This window comes from Paroedura picta, chromosome 3, assembly GCF_049243985.1.
Source record: "Paroedura picta isolate Pp20150507F chromosome 3, Ppicta_v3.0, whole genome shotgun sequence".
NCBI lineage: Eukaryota > Metazoa > Chordata > Lepidosauria > Squamata > Gekkonidae > Paroedura > Paroedura picta.
Genome location: NC_135371.1, coordinates 44,000,456 through 44,018,662, shown reverse-complemented (window position 1 = coordinate 44,018,662; position 18,207 = coordinate 44,000,456). Strand labels below are relative to the sequence as shown.

Sequence of the window (18,207 nt, the reverse complement as noted above, 5' to 3'; positions counted from 1 at the left end):
CACCTCACCCCTCCGGGTCTGTTTCAGTCCCTAGCCTCTTATTCCGCTTCCTCCTCGTTGGCGGACTCCCCCTGTCGGGCACGGCTTTAATCTCTCTCTGCGGCAGCTCAATCCTCACTAATTTCGGCACCCGGAAGAAGCGTTGCCAGGCCCGACTCGCAATATGGGCAGCCCCCATAAGCCGGGCAAAGGGGAAACGTCGCTCTTTCTTCTGCGCATGTGCCACCCCTGCGCGTTATGGAGACCGCCGGGCGTGCGCCTGCGCAGAAGCGGATGGGCGGCCTTCATCCTTTCTTGTAGTCAGGCCCATTGCGAGGCGGCTCCTCCCCCCGTTCCCTTCCCCCCCTCCCCGGCAGCGCGGCTGCTGCTGCAGCTACACCGGGTAGGTTTGCAGGCACTATGGCGGCTCCTGCTGGGAAGGTAAGTGTGGGTGGCGGCGGCGGGGGGGTGCTTCGCCCCGCCTGGCTGCCCCTGTGCCCTGCGCGCTTCGGCTGAGCCGAGGAGCCCGGCGGCTGCCCACAAGGGTCGAGCCAGGGCCCGCCTGAGCCCGCAGACTGACCGGGTTTGTTTTGATTTCACAGGTCGGGGGAAAGTTTTCGCTGCCGGTGGCCGACTGAGAGGGAGACGCCGATCGGAAGGGCTCCAGGCCTCTGCCTCGGCGGGAACGGGGCTGAGCTCCTCCAGACAAGCCCAAGGCGCCGCTCCTCAGGCGGGGAAAGAGGGAGCGAGGTCCTCCGTCGCGGCCACCTGCAGAGTCACTGAGCCCGAGCCTTCCCTGGCCTTCCTCGGGCCAGGGAGCCCGCCTTGCCCTGCCGCGCTTCCCGGGGAGAGCTCCGTAGCCCCTGCGCCAAGACCCTCCTCAGCGCGTCCGGCCAGACAGACTCCTCTGCGGCGCCGGAGCCCACCACGAAACGCACCGCGGCACTTCAGCTTCCCTCGGCAGACCTCACCTGGCCCAACTTGCTGTCGCCTTTTTCCTTTCGCTTGAGAAAACCGCTTTTTATTCAACGACTTGGATACGTTTTTGGGTTTATTGACCCTTAAGTCGTGGGGGGAGGGGGGGCAGCGGCAATTCAGTTCTGTTCCATTAATTACCAAATTCGCCGTTTGCTCTGTTCATTTGACAGTTCTAGATAGGGCTTGAGCTGTCTGCTGAGGGGTCAGCAATCCTGCTCCTCATCCTGACTTGGCATTGATGTCTGAAGAAGATGAACCCTGGATTTACTGGTGGATCAGTTAGGCTGTTGTTGCTGCAAAGACTTCCTGGTTATTCGTCAGTTTGTGCTTAACTCTTGTAAAACTCTTGTCCTTAGTCGCCTACTGCCTGAATCTTTAATTGTTTGTCTGCATTGAGGAAAAATCTTGGACATTGTTTACAGAACAGAACAGAATCAATTACATCCCAAACAAGTATTTGTGCGTGAGTCACCCTCTTGGATTTATAGTTGTCCCCACCTTAATTTAACAAGTTCAGTTTCTCCTGTGAGGCATCAGATGCTTGTTCACATTCTTGAGAAATATGGATTAAAGTGGAGCTTCTTAGACTTACTACAGGCCTTATTAAAGGAAACAATGGAGCTTTTTTACTGGATTATTGCCAGGATTAGTTCACATACTGCAGCTATAAATTGTTAGATCTTACCTGCAGGTAATGCTTGGCCTGCTTTAATGTGAAGTGCTGTGGGAATTTTGCTTATCAACTGTGGAGGGTGGCTTGGATCAAGAAGAGTTTATCTTCTTTCCTGGTTGGTGTGGCATCACATATATGTCCTCAATGCCTTCAGCGTTGGCTATCTTCACTTGCCGTCCGAACTCTCACCCATTTCAAGAACGCCATGTCTACCTGGATGAACCTGTCAAAATTGGCCGCTCAGTGGCTCGTTGTCGACCAGCTCAGAACAATGCTACCTTTGACTGTAAGGTCCTGTCTAGGAACCATGCTCTTGTCTGGTTTGACCACAAGACAGGAAAGGTAAGGTATTTTGCATTTTCCAAAAGGTGCTTTTTTTTGAGTAATTGTATATTAGAACTAATGTGATGGTGCCCAGTAAAATCATGATTGTGACTGCTTAGAACAGGCTTTCTCAACCAGGGTTTCATGACAGCCCTGGAAAGCTTCTTGACAGCCCTGGAAAGGTTTCCCAATTGGGCAGGAATGAATTAATTTGTATTTTTATTTTAAGTTTGTTAAACATTTATTGTGTGATATGTCCATATGTGGTCATGTCAACCTGCCCCCCCCAATGGCCAATGATGGGCCTGAGAAGGGGGGGCCCTGAATGGGCATATACACACCTATGCTTCCCACCCATAGGTAAAGGTATCCCCTGTGCATGTCTGGCCCTTGGGGTGATGCCCTCTAGCGTTTTCATGGTAGACTCAATACCGGGTGGTTTGCCAGTGCTTTCCCCAGTCATTACCATTTACCCCCCAGCAAGCTGGGTACTCATTTTACCGACCTCGGAAGGATGAAAGGCTGAGTCAACCTTGAACTAGCTTGCTGGGATTGAACTCCCAGCCTCATGGACAGAGCTTTCAGACTGCATGTCTGCTGCCTCACCACTCTGCACCAATTGCACCACTTCTGGAGTTTCTTGAAGCCTGAAAAATGTTTCAGGGGTTTCTCAATGGTCAAAAAGTTGAGAAAGGCTGCCCTTGGAAGTAAATTCTATTAGTCCTTGATTTTAATTCAGCTGATAAGATTTGACTAAGGAGGTTGGACCTTAGAACTATTTACCAATTTGTGATGCTCTTTTAAGAAAATTGTATTATAATAACTGCATTTATCTGTTCGCTTTCCTTTTGAGATTCAATTTGGCATAGAGGTTAGAATGGCTAGGAATGTGAAGATCCATGTTCCAGGCTTCAGTCAGCCATGAAACTGTTTGAATGAACTTTGGTTCACTCTTAGCTTAACCATCCTCACAAGGTTGTTATGTGTATAAAGTGGGAGAGGGAAGAACTGGAAGATGGTGGAAGTATGTATAATGCTATTAGCTGAAGTTAAAAATGTGATATGTATGTCACTGTTCCCATGTTACTAACTGACAGCCAAAACTGAGGGGGGGTTGTATGGGGACTCAAAACCCTGTCTCAAACATCAGCGCTGCTAGTATTGCTGGAACACCAGACATTGCACCAGCTAAATACGTAGGATATGGCCAGGTAGCAATTGCCTCGAAATTCAACACTACCCACTGGGTGATAATAACCTTAACCTGCCCCCCTCCCCAACAGCAGGCACTGGGTCAGGCAATGGATAGTGATGTCATTGTACAAAATAGGATGTTGTGGTGGAGTGAGATTCCCAAATGTTTGCTTGCCAAGCTAAGAAATGCAGTGTTTAAAGTGATTATTTTCCCAAAGAATCTGCAACAATAATTTAAGCCTTATTTTTTTTTTGTGGCTAACAATGTAATCGTTTATAGAAAATTGTTCAACCCAGGATGAATGCAACTAGATAGTCACTCCACACCCCCGCCCCCACTTTCCTCCAAGGTACAGTTAACAGGATCTAAAGCAATGTGTCTGTATTTGGTTTGTGTGGCTTATTTGGTATTTATATATTCTGGCAGGAGAATTTCGGTTTTGACAACAGAACACTTAATTTTAAGCAGCTGACACATAAATATGGATAAAGCTGTCTGATCTGTTATGGCTGTCTTGGTATAGTATTGAACAGAGTAAAATATTTTATGAATGATAGCTGGCATATCTATTGGAATGATATTTTTTAAAAAGACACTTTTTTGTTTTGCAAGTGGGATAGAGTTAGTGCACACTGTATGCCTTTTTAGCCTGTACTGGGCCTCTCAAGTCAGAACAGCTGTTGTTAAATGTTGAGGGGCTTTGTAGTGCTTGCTTTTGTCCAGTAGGGACTGAACTGATGCAGTCAGACCAATTTTGCTTAAGCAATCCAATTTTTAAATTACTGATGAAATATTTGAATTAAATATTTGCGTTAAATGTTTCAATAGTCATATTAAAACAATGTTCTTCCCTTTGCTTCCTTATGAAGCCATTGTCGCCTGTTGATTCTTTTCTGGTAGATATTTTCTGCTCTGATGAATACTGCTGTAAAGGATTAGCAAAGTGACTCTGTTGTGCCCATACTGTATTAAATTAAGTAGGCAGCTGGTGAAATTTTGAAGTCCTGCTATATGTTGTGCAACAACTAAACAAGATGGGACAAGCTGAAAGGTGAATTTCATAAGGCTAAGCTGTAACATGCATTTCATAGGACTTTATGTAGAGTAAATCTTACGTATGGCAAGAAAAGTATTGTTCAATTTTCAGCAAACATTTTTACAAGTTTAAAAATGCATAAATATTTTAATTTGATGATGTAGTTGGCTGTAGCTAATGATCCAGTACGTGACGGATGTCACAGTAGTATTATCAGGCCTGCTGTAATTTCTCCATGTTTCGTAAGAATAATTATTGAATATGATTTTGTAAATTGTTCAGATGCACTACAAGACAGGATTTTAAAATCAATGCCACAACTTAGTTTTCTATCATTATTAGCTTTCAGCAATAGGTTTGCTGCATTTGTGTATGAGTGATTACTTGTATTTTTCAATTCTAGAATTACTAGGAATTATTTATTACTTACTGATTACTGATGATTGATTATTTAAGATATAGGTTTACGGTAGTGACTGTTTAGAAAATGGCCATCCACTTGCCTATTTGCTTGCCTGAGCTAATGTTCATTTATTTCACTCCTGTACAGCTGCTGCAGCTGCTGTTACTCCAAGGTGCCTATTCTAGCCTGAAATTTAATAGTTGGGAATAGATGGGTTCTCCACAGTACATCCCTGTTTAACACAGTGTAAAGTTATGGGGATTGTACAATTTTCAGCCTAAGAAACAGCAACTCTTTAAGGTTAGAATGGAGATCAGCGGAGCCATGTGTACATGATGTGTCAGGCAGGCTGGAGGCAAACTGATAGGTGAGCCAGAAGGCAGACAGGTAGTCAATCCGGTATGTGGGGATGGGCATTGAGGGAGGCAGCTTAGCCTGCGCAACAGGCTCATCAGCCTGAAAAGCTGGGCCAATGTCAGCAGCTTGATAATGACCAGTTAGAATTCTATTGGCTCTTTGTGCCACGTGACACTAGCTGAGCTGGTGGTTGTAATACTGCTGGGCTGGCCTCTTACAGACATGGCACTGAACAGCAACAGAGAGGATTTCTTTTTTCTGGCACACTACCATGGTGGCGTACAACATAAAGTACCTAGTTTCCATTGCCAGTATTATCAGTTGATGACCCCAACATCTTACACGTGGAGTAGATAAAGATTAAGAATTCTTAAAAATCAGTATTTCGGTTTAAATTTCAGCTGTAGTTTCTATTTAAAAAATAACCTGAGTTTAAAAATGAATTCAACTTCCTGAGTTCACATAAAATAACTTCAAAATGGATTTACAGTCCATTTATTAATTGAGAAAAAGGTGCTTTTCATATTAAAGAATTTGGGGGGAACATCTTTGTCTTTGCCAAAAGAGAAGCATCATGTGTTAATCTCAGTGAGCACTGATTCACAAAAAATTGTTCCAGTAAAGGGTCAAAAGCACTAAGTTGTCTAAAATATGCAATGCATATATTTTCTAAAAATGATAACCTTAATATTTAAAAAAATAGTGTTCTTTCTAAGGTGGTTTGAAAATTATATGAAACTAGTAATCAAGCCCGCTGCAGGGGAATGCAGCGGGCGCTAGGGCCTTACCGAAGTGGTCTTCGCGCTGGTCGGCGGTGGGCTGGTCGCCGGCGGCGGCGGGCTGGTCGTCGGCGGCGGCAAGCTTCTTCTGTTGGCGGCGGGCTGACGGCCTCTCGCCGCGTCAGCCCGCCAGACAGGGAACCCCCGGCAGCCGCGCTTCACTCCCTCGGGCGGCGGCCTGACACGGCGAGAGGCGCTTCGCGCCTCTCGCCGCATCAGCCCGCCGGGCAGGGAACCCCCAGCAGCCGCGCTTCACTCCCTCGGGTGGCGGCCTGACACGGCGAGAGGCGCTTCGCGCCTCTCGCCGCATCAGCCCGCCGGGCAGGGGACCCCCGGCAGCCGCGCTTCGCGCGACTGCCGGGGGCTCCCTGGGTCGGCGGCCTGACGCGGCGAGAGGCGCTTCGCGCCTCTCGCTGCGTCAGGCCAGGAGGAACTGCGAGCCGCGCTGTGCGCGCCTCGCAGTTCCTGGAGCTGGGAATCGGAGGGACCAATCGGCAGGCGCGAAGCGCCTGCCGATTGGTCCCTCCGATTGTCTGTCGTGAGGAAGGGTCCAATCCGGACCCTTCCTCATCACGGACTAATCCCACCTCTACACCTCTTAACGAATTATTTAGTCCGTGGCGCCACGGGCGGTTTAAAGATGTTAAATCAGATTTGGAAGTTGCTTGAGGGCAGCTACAAAGATGTGATTATTTCAGCTTGTGATTATTTCAGCTTCTGCAACTACACTTGGAGGTTAAAAAGTGTTGCTGGGTCAGTCCAAGCAACACTCATCTGAGGGGGGCTGCATCTGCACTTGTGGCTGAGAAAGTCCCAGTAGCCTTACTGTAAGCCCTAACAATGGCTGCCAAATGGGAACTTGGGGAGGGGAAAAGGCATTTTCAAGCCTGATCATCCTGCCTTCCTCTGGCTCTTTTTCATCCACCATCCTGATCTCCCCCCACCGCCTTTCTGGCTTCCTTGCACATTAAAACAGGCTTCCTCCTTGGTGGCACCCATGTTCCATTCCCTTATGTTTTTCCCCATCCAAAAGTTCTTGTCTGGATGCTCACTCCACCTGCTTTTTTAGCCTCTTACTCTTTCCATTTTCAAAGAAATCTCAAATGCCTCCCAACGTTTTTTCTTTGTATCATCTGTACATTTGTAGATGGTGTAGTTAGTTTTTTTTTGGGGGGGGGCTGGGGCTTGTCAGGACCCTGTTCTGGTAGGGCAGGGGCTTGTATGTATACCATGTGTGACTGAGAGGGTAGATTCCCATTTCCTACTCTTGACTGGTTCTTCCACTACCAAATTGAATGCACCTTATCACATTTACTGGTGGTTTGGACAGTATGGGGTTTCTACTGGTTACCACAATTACAGACCTTAGTGCAAAGGTCAGTTTTTTGGAAGTATATGAGTAGACCTGATCAATACGTTGCCAATAATTAAAAAACAATAGCAACGGAGTGCTTATATTACTTCTCCCACTGTTGCCCCTTTAAGCTCCAGTTTTCAGTGGGAAACCAGCTCTGTAGGATGAAAGACATAACTCCCTGTGAAACAAAAACAAATTTTGAAAGGAGGGAATCCAAGGATACATAGCACTGAGTAACACTTAACAATAGGGAATCAATACCAGGCTAGATCATAGGGTAGAAGAAGAGTTGGTTCTTATATGCCGCTTTTCTCTACTTGAAGGAGCGGCTTACAGTTGCCTTCCCTTTCCTCTCCCCACAACAAACAACCTGTGAGGTGTGTGAGGCTGAGAGAGCCCTGATATCACTGCTCAGTCAGAACAGCTTTATCAGTGCCATGGTGAGCCCAAGGTCACCCAGCTGGCTGCATGTGGGGGAGTGCAGAATCGAACCCGGCTCGCCAGATTAGAAGTCTGCACTCCTAACCACTACACTAAACTGGTAGCCAGCGGGGGGGGGGGGGGGGGATTACAACCAAAAGGCTAGGTGTGTATCAGAGGAAAAGTCCCCATAAAAGATTACATGGCAGATTTAAAGAATAAAATGGAAACATGGCAGTTTGAGTGAATGCATGGCAGAATGAATACATGGCACTTCTGATAGACACAAGTAAGGGCTGTCAGTGCATACAATCCCAACTCCTACTCACTCTCTCTGCATGCATGAAGCAGCTAGGTACATGGGAAGTATTTGCATTCTTAAATAAATTCTTCTTACTACAGCTTAATCTATAGTATTACACAGGGAAAAATGAATACCATATATATAGGCTATAGCAGAACAAAAGAAAAACACATTCACTTATCTAACCTTAATGTTACAGTTATTACCACAACATCCCTCATTTGCACCCATAAGTGGAACACTGCTTGGCCAGGTGCCTGAACAACATTAACAGGTTGCTCAGTTCTTTAACCTTTCTTGTCCTAGTGGACTGGAAGTTTCTTAACAATCCTAATTTTGGAAGTCTATCCCCTCATAGGATCCTAGTCCCTCTAACTCAATTAACATGAAGTGTACATCTCACACACATGACTGCCCATCTCATGTTTTGCCAATAGGCATCCATCTTGCCCTTCATTTCTGGGGTAGTGGCCATTTGAACTTCATATGATCTGTAGGAAAGAATATTATTTCCCAGACCCTTGGGGATCCTCTATGAGCTTTACTGGCTTGGCAGGGTTAACTTCCCCAATTTTTAAAAAATGTGGTTTCTCTGTAAACTTGGAGATTTTGCAGGGAAACATCCAATTTAGCCCATAATGGCTCATTGGGTGGATATATTTATCTGTGTAGTCAGGCTGTTGTTATGTTTTATAGTGAATTTTATTTATTTACTTCTTTTGTGTCCCACCTCTATCCACAGCAGAGATCCAAAGTGGCTTGCATCATTCGCCTCTCCTACAGTAATAGTCACTATGTATATTTGAGAATGGTTTAAATAAAATAATGGTTTTGATTAAGATCAGTGATTTATATCAGACTTTTCCTCCCACTTCTGGTTTTAATCAATCCACCCTGTTTATAATAGCAGTCAATGTGATTCTGTCACTGCTGCTCAAGTGGTGTTGACGGCAGCATTATAGTGTGTATGAGAACCTCTCATTACTTGGAAGTAGTTGTAACTTGCTTTGGGTGAAGGCCAAATTGTAAAGCAAGACTGGTAGGCCTAAGGTGTGAGAAATCAGCCCTGGTTAAGTTGTTCAGAGAAACTGTGTGCATTCATAACTCCGATTGCATGGATGTATGCTGTTTTGTTTGTAATTGGAATGACACACAGGAATAAGTATACAGAGGCGAACTGACTTGAAATGTAAATTTAAATGATCTAAGTTTGAGTTCTAGATCAAAGTCTTTAAAAGGCTGGTCCAGGCAAACTTCATTGTGGGATGTTTCAGCTTACATTTGTGGCTGATGGAGCTAGTATGGGCTCACTGTAGAATCTGTCTCTTGTTTTGCTGCCATTTGCATGTTACAGTGCCCATTAAGGAGCGCGAGAAGTTACTTTCTCAGCATGCTGTCCTATGTGATTGTACACCTTGACATGATTCTTGAACACCGTTGATAAAATCCTATAATCCTTTGTATGCCCCCATTTTTGTTAATCACAGTAAATTGGGGTCACTGTTTTTGTATTAATGTATAAAACGTCTATGAAGGGAATATGGTATAAACATTTATAACTAAAAAAATGAAGGTAACTGAAGATTTCAGTGTTAAAGGAATCAACTAGCATGTGGTGTAGAAAAACATGAACAGCAACAGATGACTTCATGAATGAAACAACGTGGGGCAAAAAGTTAAATAACTAAGTTATTGCATTTCTAGTCAATAATTCTTTAGAATCTGGGAGGGGGGAAGCAGTGAAACAGCAAAATGTAAAGCTGATGCAGTTACTTAGGTAATAAAGTTCAGAGAACTGATAATATTAATTCCATTAATATGGAGTTTTAAGGCAATTCCATTTCCAGATGGTGAACCTGTTGAGCATTGAAGCAGAAAAGCAAAGATCTGCTTCATAATTCTTTGAGATCAGTCAACTTTGAAGAATACATTCTTGCATTTCTCACATGCCTGGTTTTTATTGAATTTGTATTGAGAAGAGAATTGTGTCTATAACTATACATTCAAGTACATTTTACTGATTATTGTAACCTTATTTTATTTTGGAATCTGGAAAGAACGGTCTGCCAGCACTCAGCAACTGAAGTGTTATTTCCTACTGGTGAAGATTTTCCTGCAGGGAGACCAAATGTAGCCACTGCCGCAGAGCTAATACTGTAATTGTTGGAGCTGGTCCAGTATAGTCACATAGCATCAGTTTTTAAGCAGGAACACTTTGGTACTTGCAATGCAAGTCAACAAACATCTTGAAACTTCTTTCATTAAATAAAATAATAATAAAACCAATTAATTATTTGTACTTAATTAGTTTATAAATGTTTTAAAATTAAACGCTGCCTTTCTGTCATAGCAGGAGCATTCAAGTCAGCTTACTTTACGTAAAAACACAAAACATATTATAAAATAAGCAATAAAGAATGTCAGAAGTAAAAAAGCAGCAGCAAAATCAAGAATGAAAAGTGCTGTAGTGCCAGAAAAGTCTTAGAAACAGGATAGATTTTGTCTATCATCTAAACAATGTCACCAATACTAGTCAAGCAACTGCTGGGAGAGAGAGAGTCCATTGAACAGACACAGGGAAGGTCCCTTCTCTAATAGATAAAACACCAAAATTGGAGCATCTTGGTAAGAGTCCTTGAGAAAATAGTTGGGCATCTATCCTGATGGGCGTCACACAAGAGAAGATAGCTTTTAGACTTGAGAAAATCTGAAGGAATAAAAGCAGCAATTTGAATAGTATCTGGAAACATACAAAAGCCTGCCTGAACACTTGTGAAATGTGCTTACTGTGATAGACTGCTGTTAACAACTTAGTCACTGTTTTCTGGACATCTGAAACTTCTGTGAACTGTTGAAAGGTAGCCTGAGGTTAAAACAAATGTGAGCAATTTAGCTTGCTTACCAGGTATCTCATAGTGGATGACCCTTAATTCAAGATGATCACTGTGAGGCTTTACTTTCAAAATTCTTTATCACCCAAGAGTAGTAGTGTATTTTGGTGCTTGGGGAAGATACTTTTTAAACACCCCCTTCTTTTTTGCTGACAAGTCACAGAGGTCGTATGGTGACCCTGTAGGGTTTTCAAGGGAAGAGACATTGGGAGGTCCTTTGCCGCTACCTGCCTTTGCATTGGCACTACTTAACTTCTGAGATCTGATGAGATCAGGCTAGGCTGGGACTATCCAGGTCAGGGACAAATTTATTTTCAGTAATAAATAAAACGAATAGTAATAATAGCCAGAAAATAGATTCAGATGGGTAGCCATGTTGGTCTGAAGCAGCAGAATAGAGTTTTGACTTGAAGGCATCACTAGAACCAAACTTTGTTTCTGTGGCCAGAAGAAAATTCAGATAGTGAAATAATTTCTTTTAACTTCATATATATAATTGTGCCACTTAAGAAGATTCGAATTCCAACACAACTGTTCCATCATGAGAACCAGCATGGTGTAATAGTTAAAATGTTGGATCTGGGAAATCCAGGTTCAGATCCCCACTCATGCCTTGGCAGTCTGCTGCTGGGTGACTTTGGGCGAGTCACATTACTCTTAGGCTAGTCCTGAACTGGTTAGCCCCAAGATAACCTGATCACCTCAGATCTCAGAAACTAAGCTCAGAAAACCCTACAGGATTTTCATAAGTTAGCTGTGACTTGATGGGTAACCCCCCCCCCCAAATCTATCACACCACTCATGTTCTGAGCAGTCACCTAGGAGGGCATCTGTTCTCCATTTGGAAGTCCTAAGAGCTGATCATCCCAAACATCTACAGGGTACTTTTGAGAACTAGGAACTATCACTACCCAAAGCGTTACAAAATAATTATTGCAAGCTTCACCAGACTAGATATTAAGAAATACACTAACCCCCAGGCTAGTGTATTTCTTAATAACGCCCTCATCCTTCATTGTTTCCAAAGGACAAAAGTCAAACCATAGAATCTCTGCAGTAGAAACTAAAGGTGGAAGAGCATTTGTTAAAGCCCAGCAGAACCAGTGCAATGAACAGAGTACTAACTACTATTGAAATCTCAGAGTACACAACAAACTCAGTGCCATTGTGGCCATGTCAGTTGACTTCAAGCACAAATGTACAGTCAAAGCAAGGGGAGGTTGGAAGCCCAGCAGAACCAATGCAATGTACAGTGCCCAGCAAACCCAGTTTCTTCTGTTCTTAAAATTAATCAGGGCAGGTGGCTGAATTGTGAATTATTATTATTTTAAATAATATCTAGTGGTTGAGCTAATCAAGCCTAAACAGACTGAGATATCCCTAGAGAATTAGAAGGTAGCACCTAGAAATAACTACTGAAATTCCCTAATAATATTAATAATTATTATTTAGCGAAAGATGTAACCCTGATTATTTGTTGAATGCATGAATTCACTGCTCAGTAAATTAGTTGGTTTCTGTAAACAGGTACTTAATCTTGCAATACTGCCTTCTGATATGTTGTTTTTATTTTGGCTAATTCTGTTAATTTCATTGCTTTTGATGTGTAGAGTGTTTTATCATCTTTTCATAGTAAGCGCATGGTTCATTTCAGTCCTCATACTAAATCATGCTTTGAACTTCCAGAAATCAGGTAAATCATGATTAACTGCTTCATTCACTACCTGCTCAGCACACCTCTTCAGTCGGTGCATAGGTCTTTGAATTTAGTTAAAATATGACACAACTATAGTTAGCAACAAGCTATAGTTTGAGAACCTGCTTTGGATGTTGGCAACTAATTGCAAACCCAGGCCGAATTAGAGTTAAGCTTTCTTTGATCATGATGTAGTGTGATATGTAAAGTGAAATAACTTGATTTGAGGCCTCTAAATTTATCGCTGAGATGGAGTTGATCTCCTATGCTCAGAACTCAGCCATAATGATAAATTCTGTGTTAAATTAATTATGCTTGTCTTAGGCAAATGTTGCTTTGTTTGTATGGAGACAGTCTGAAGACAGAAAAGAAAATTAAGGTTTGTATAGTGTAAGGTAGTGTTGACAATTTTTTGATACTGAATGGCTATCTTCTTTGATAACAAAACAACCAAAGCTCTCAACAGAATAAATGTATAAATGAGGAAAGACTTTAAAAATCTTTCCTTAAACATTTTATAAGCTCAGTGCTTAGAAGAACAAGTATCCGATCTAACAAGAAGCAGCTATGTAAGTATATAAAGAGTGATTTTTAAAAGCTAAACTTTTGCTGTTTGACTTTTGAGGACTTTTGGAGACTGAATGCAGTCCGCATGTGGAAAGTTGATCTCTGAGATTTTAATTTTTAAAGAGCTTCGTACATGTAGCCCTAGTTGTTCGACTGGAAGAGGGAGTAGGATGTGTAGTGTCTTGTTGAGCATCTGGTTTCGGCTGTTGTTAAGTACATGGCAGCCTGAATCTGTGTGCACAGTGTTCGTAACAGTATTGAAGCATTTGTGGTATTAGAAAAGCTCAGACATAAGGCTTTTAGAATTTAGTGAAAACAGCATAAGAGCAATTGCAGTCTACCCTGTAGATAAAACATGCTCTACAACAAAAAATCAGTGTGAAAAACAAACCTAGGACTGGTATAAACCAGCCTTTCTCATCGTTTTTTACCATTGAGAACCCCCTGAAACATTTTTCAGGCTTCACGAAACTCCAGAAGTATTGCAGTTGTGCAGAATATGGTTGGGAAGCATAGCTGTATACATGCCCACCCAGGGCCCCTCCCCTTCTCAGGCCTATCATTGGCCATTTTATTGGGGGGGGCGACATGACCATATATAGACATATAAACTGTTAAATATTTAACACGTTTTAAACTACACACACACACATTCCCACCTATTTGGGAAACTCTTTTAGTGCTGTCAAGAAACCCCAGGGTTTCACAAAAGCCTGGTTGAGAAAGCCTGGTATTGACACGTAACAGCCCGCAGTTTCACATATAAGTCACTCAACATAGCACTTACCATTATGGACTGCTAGTACCAGAAGTTCTAGTTCAAGCTGTACTTGTCTGCCAACATTACAATAACTGTTAAACATTTTAAATGCTATGTTATGTTACTAATTATACACAGGGATTGTGTTAAACCTAGATGATATGAAAAATATTTGGTCAGGTTTTCAGTTGTGTACTTTCTGGTGCTGATGTGCAGATTTGCTCTTTACTGTTGTACTGAAAATACTTCAGGAGAAGTATTATTTGCTGGTGTTGTCAGGACACATGCATTGGCCAAGTTTCTCTCTGAGTTAGCACAAGGAAAATGAAGTAGATCAATTATCATCTTTCAGCAGCTCCCTGTCCATAACTGAGGAAACTAGCCATTTAACAATGGATTTGCAAAATGTGTTTGCAGCATCTACTCAGTAGCTGGCATAGAGATAGTTACTTAACTGTTTAGGGAAAAGAGAAGTACTTTCCTGGGTTTGGAAGTACTCTACTCTGCCAAACTCAAATGTTGTCTTAATTAACCTTTTGACACAGATAAGTTAAATGGGTCTAGGGTGAGAGAAATTTCATTTAATTTTGTCCCTGTATTTTTTAAATATAGTCCCCCTTATGTGCTGATTGTGTAAGGCTTGATATCAGTAAGGCTCTGTAAGGCTGGTTTGACTAGTATGTTCAAGATTCTGTTTGAATCACTATGACATTGCTTACTATGTCATTACTTCTTTAATCTGGTTATGGACTAGGGATTCTAGTGACAGAAAAAAGTATAACCATAATTGTCTTCAAAATGAAATATTGCTTGTAAATAAATTATTTGAAGCCAGCTAGATACATAGACACTTGGATATATTGAGTGTAAGCTCGGCCCTGTGAGTTTAATGGGAGGGACTGGAATCTCATTCTTTTCTCCATTTGCTCAACCAACCATTTGCTGGCCCTCCCTTTAACCTACAATGTGACTGCCTCTGTTTTTCTGGTTCATGCGGTGGCTGCTGCTCTTGTGTGCTGTGGTTCCTCCTCCTCCCACCTGTTTGCAGCATCTCTGCCTGACTTATTCATGCAGGGGCAGCAGTGGTGATTCTCACTGTTCCTCACCCACCTGCAGAACTGATGGAGGAAGGGGAAGATGGTTCCAACTCCTCCTTAGCCACTTGTAATGCTGGTGTTAGAAGCTCTTGCACTTCCTTGTTAGGCTAGCTAACTGCCGCTCCATCCCCACCTGACTGCTCTCCTCAATTCACTTTCAGTCCATGGGGACACTCATTTATGATGAAATATAGCTCTCTTGGGGGGGGTTAACCCCCAACTTAAAAAAAAAGTTTTTTTGCAAACCTGGGGTCTTCCAGGTCTGCAGAAGAATGCCCTTCTGTCGGAATCTGGCCATATTATCTGGATCTGATTCACTTGGGAGCCAGGTTCAGAATGAGATATTGGAAACCTTAGCTCTTACAAACAAATACACAAACTCACAGGTTATGAAACAGTGGGATGATCCCAGAATGTGAAAGAGATATAATTAATTAGATTTCAAGCCCAACTTAATGTATGTGGGAGTGGTGTTTTAGTAGCAATTATTTACAAACTAGATCAGATTGGGTACAACTGACTCACAGTGAGGGTGGTATATAAATCAAATGAATAAATAAATAAACTTTGCAGAAAACATGGGTGGACCAAGGAGCTCTAGGGCCAGTGAGTGCTAAAAATAAATATTTGAGTTGAGTTAATAAGATTGTGGCTTGAAAATGATATTTTGAAATTATTCATTATTAATGTTATTTACAGTTTGTCTTTCTCATTGATACTCAAGATCTCATTGACACACGTGAGTGAGTGCAATAAGAGGTTGGGACTATTGAAATTAAACAAATTGATATTGCAGAGATGAAAATGATATTTAGCTTTAAATGTATATTTCTGATAAAACGAGTGACAAATGTGAAGAGTAAATCAAGGCATGTGTTCAGAAATCCTCCCTTGCTTTTATTACTATTATATAATTTACTTTTGTGTCTTGCTTTTCCAGGTGCCTTTAGTAATGAGTTTGAGGTTTTTCTTGAAATACTAGTGTGCTATGGTTGGTTTCACATCCTGAAGTAGTTAGGTAGGAATGAAAGGATCAATACACATACCTCCCTAAAAAGGAGCATTACTGTACCTCGGCTCTATCCACCTGAACTGAGGAAATTAACCCTTTTCCTTCTGTGATGCTTAATATACGTTACATTGCTTTTCAGATAAATGTAGTTTTCAAATTAAATATAAATAAAATACAAGGAATATTCAAATTAAGTACAAAAGTTCTTTGGGGAGGGGAGGCTGAGCTAGGCTCTGACATGATAGAGGATTTTCATAGGGTTGTCTCATTTTAGAGTTTTCATAGTATAAAATGATCAGAGGTGGTTTATTATTGCCTTCTGCTGTGCAGTACTAACCAGGGTTAGTTGAAATGTCACTGCTTGTGCTGTCCTGCCGGATAGCGCACTGACTACCAATTAATTACGTTCTCAGCCAGGAAGCTGAGACCAAATTGTTTGATAACAGAAGAAAGAACCTACCCTAGGCTATAATAAACATTTAAACAATTTAACAATAAATAGAAATAGAAATAAGAGCCTCTTGTGGCGCAGGGTGGTGAGGCATCCGACATGCTTTCTGAAGCTCTCACCATGAGGCTGGGAGTTGGGTCCCAGCAGCCGGCTCAAGGTTGACCCAGCCTTCCATCCTTCTACTAATTTATTTATTTATTTGATTTTTATACCACCCTTTCTTATGGCTCAGGGCGGTTTACATGTAACATCATGGGGGGGATACATGGAGCGGCGTGTTCTGAATAGTAAGTAATTGTAGAATTCAAAGAGGACCTTATTTATTTATGTTTTATTTATAGTTTGAGTCACTTACACTCAATATGGATTATACAGAATAGTATAGTACAATACCCAGTAGCCTCCTACTCTTCATGCAATTTATGTGGGACTGGATCAGTTTATTCTTTCAGCAACTCTGTGCTGTAGATGAGAGAGAGTTAATTTTCCCAAGGACCTCTTGCAAACTCATGGCTGTGTAGGAATTGGTTCTTCTACAACCAGATTGAACACTACTTGCTATCTACATAATCTGCATAATCTCACTGGTTTTCTGCATAAAATCTGCCATTTTAAATTTTAGCCAACAAATGTAAATTAAAGTTAAATGTGTCTTTTATTTAGATTTAGAAAGTTTCTAAACAGAAGTGCTACTTATTTATTTCTGTAGCTATTAAACATACTGGTTTTAAATGGAATAGAATCTTCATATAGCCTCAGATGATAAATTTCTTAAATATTCCATTTAATATATTTGCATTTTACAAGTCTGTATGCAGTTCCTTGTCTTTATTTAACTTAGTGCTTGTGATCCAATATGCATATAGGGCTCCTTATCTGCAACCATGTTAGATTTTTGTTAATGAATGCTGGTTGGGATCAACATTAGAAGGTACTTCTTTCAATATTCCATTCTGCTGTATGTTGCATCTTCCCTGTTGTCATATGTTTTGCTTCTTTTGAATATGAAAAATGTAGAATCACTTGGAGAGATACTGGGTGGGTGAGATGGATGGACAGAGAGTTGTAAGTGGAGATGCGGGCTTCTCCCTGATCCCTTCCCTCATTGTGTGTCTTGGGCATGGTTAGCAGATAGAACTTCTGCTATCAGAAATCCTTGTAATAGTGAACAACCCTCATGTTCCTTTATTCTTAGCTCTCACCTCCCTAGTTCACCTGAAATAATTATATGATGCTCTAGAGCTCTGCTTCCTCTCCTGTTTCTTTTTATCTGCTTGTCAGACATGGACAATGAGTGCTGCCAAGTGAACTTACATTTTGTTTGCCTTAGAGAGGCTTCAGTGGTGTTTAAATTTTATTTGCAGACGTGCTCTATAGAGAATCCTTGCGTTACATAATTGTACTCAGGAGAATGGTTGCACATTTTAGATTGCAGAGTTTTTGAAAAAGTGCAGCATCACTTCCTTATTTCATCTAAAACATTTACAAATCATGTAGCACAAGGAGCAGAATTGGTTGGTTTGGGGAATAAGAGCAAAAATTTAAATGTGGAGTGCCAGTACTCTGAAGCAGAACATTCAGAAGATATGTGTATGTGTTGGGAGAGAAATTCTTTGTTGTATGATTTGGAGGTGAGTGATAATTCAAGATGTCAAAGTAGCATATTTGGGAAAGATTTGACTAAGTTATACTTTTTTATCTTATTGCTATTAGAGTTAGTAGTGTTGATACTGGGTTGGATCCAAATTAGATTGGCAGTTTCCACAGATTTCCGTTCCCTACAGTGCAGATTCTGATCATTCCTGAACATCCCCTATCCCATCAGATGCTGGCAGGGGCTCATAGGAATTGTAGTCCATGGACATCTGGAGGGCCGCAGTTTGGCTACCCCTGCTTCAGAGCAATGTTTCATGAAGATCAGTGGACTG

At 41.9% G+C, this 18,207-nt stretch overlaps 1 protein-coding gene across 22 annotated transcripts in view; it reads left to right on the top strand.

Moving 5' to 3' along the window:
• Positions 1-262: 262 nt before the first annotated feature.
• The window catches only part of SLMAP (sarcolemma associated protein), a 120,895-nt gene continuing 102,950 nt past the window's right edge, over positions 263-18,207 (top strand). For 12 of the 22 annotated variants that reach the window (XM_077325474.1, XM_077325461.1, XM_077325459.1 and 9 more), the window contains exons 1-2: positions 263-420; positions 582-1,972. In XM_077325474.1, coding sequence (XP_077181589.1) covers positions 1,766-1,972 — 207 coding nt within the window. In that variant the 5' untranslated portion in view covers positions 263-420; positions 582-1,765. The remainder of the gene's footprint in view (positions 421-581; positions 1,973-18,207) is intronic. The other 10 variants (XM_077325468.1, XM_077325467.1, XM_077325462.1 and 7 more) reach the window with 1 other exon arrangement.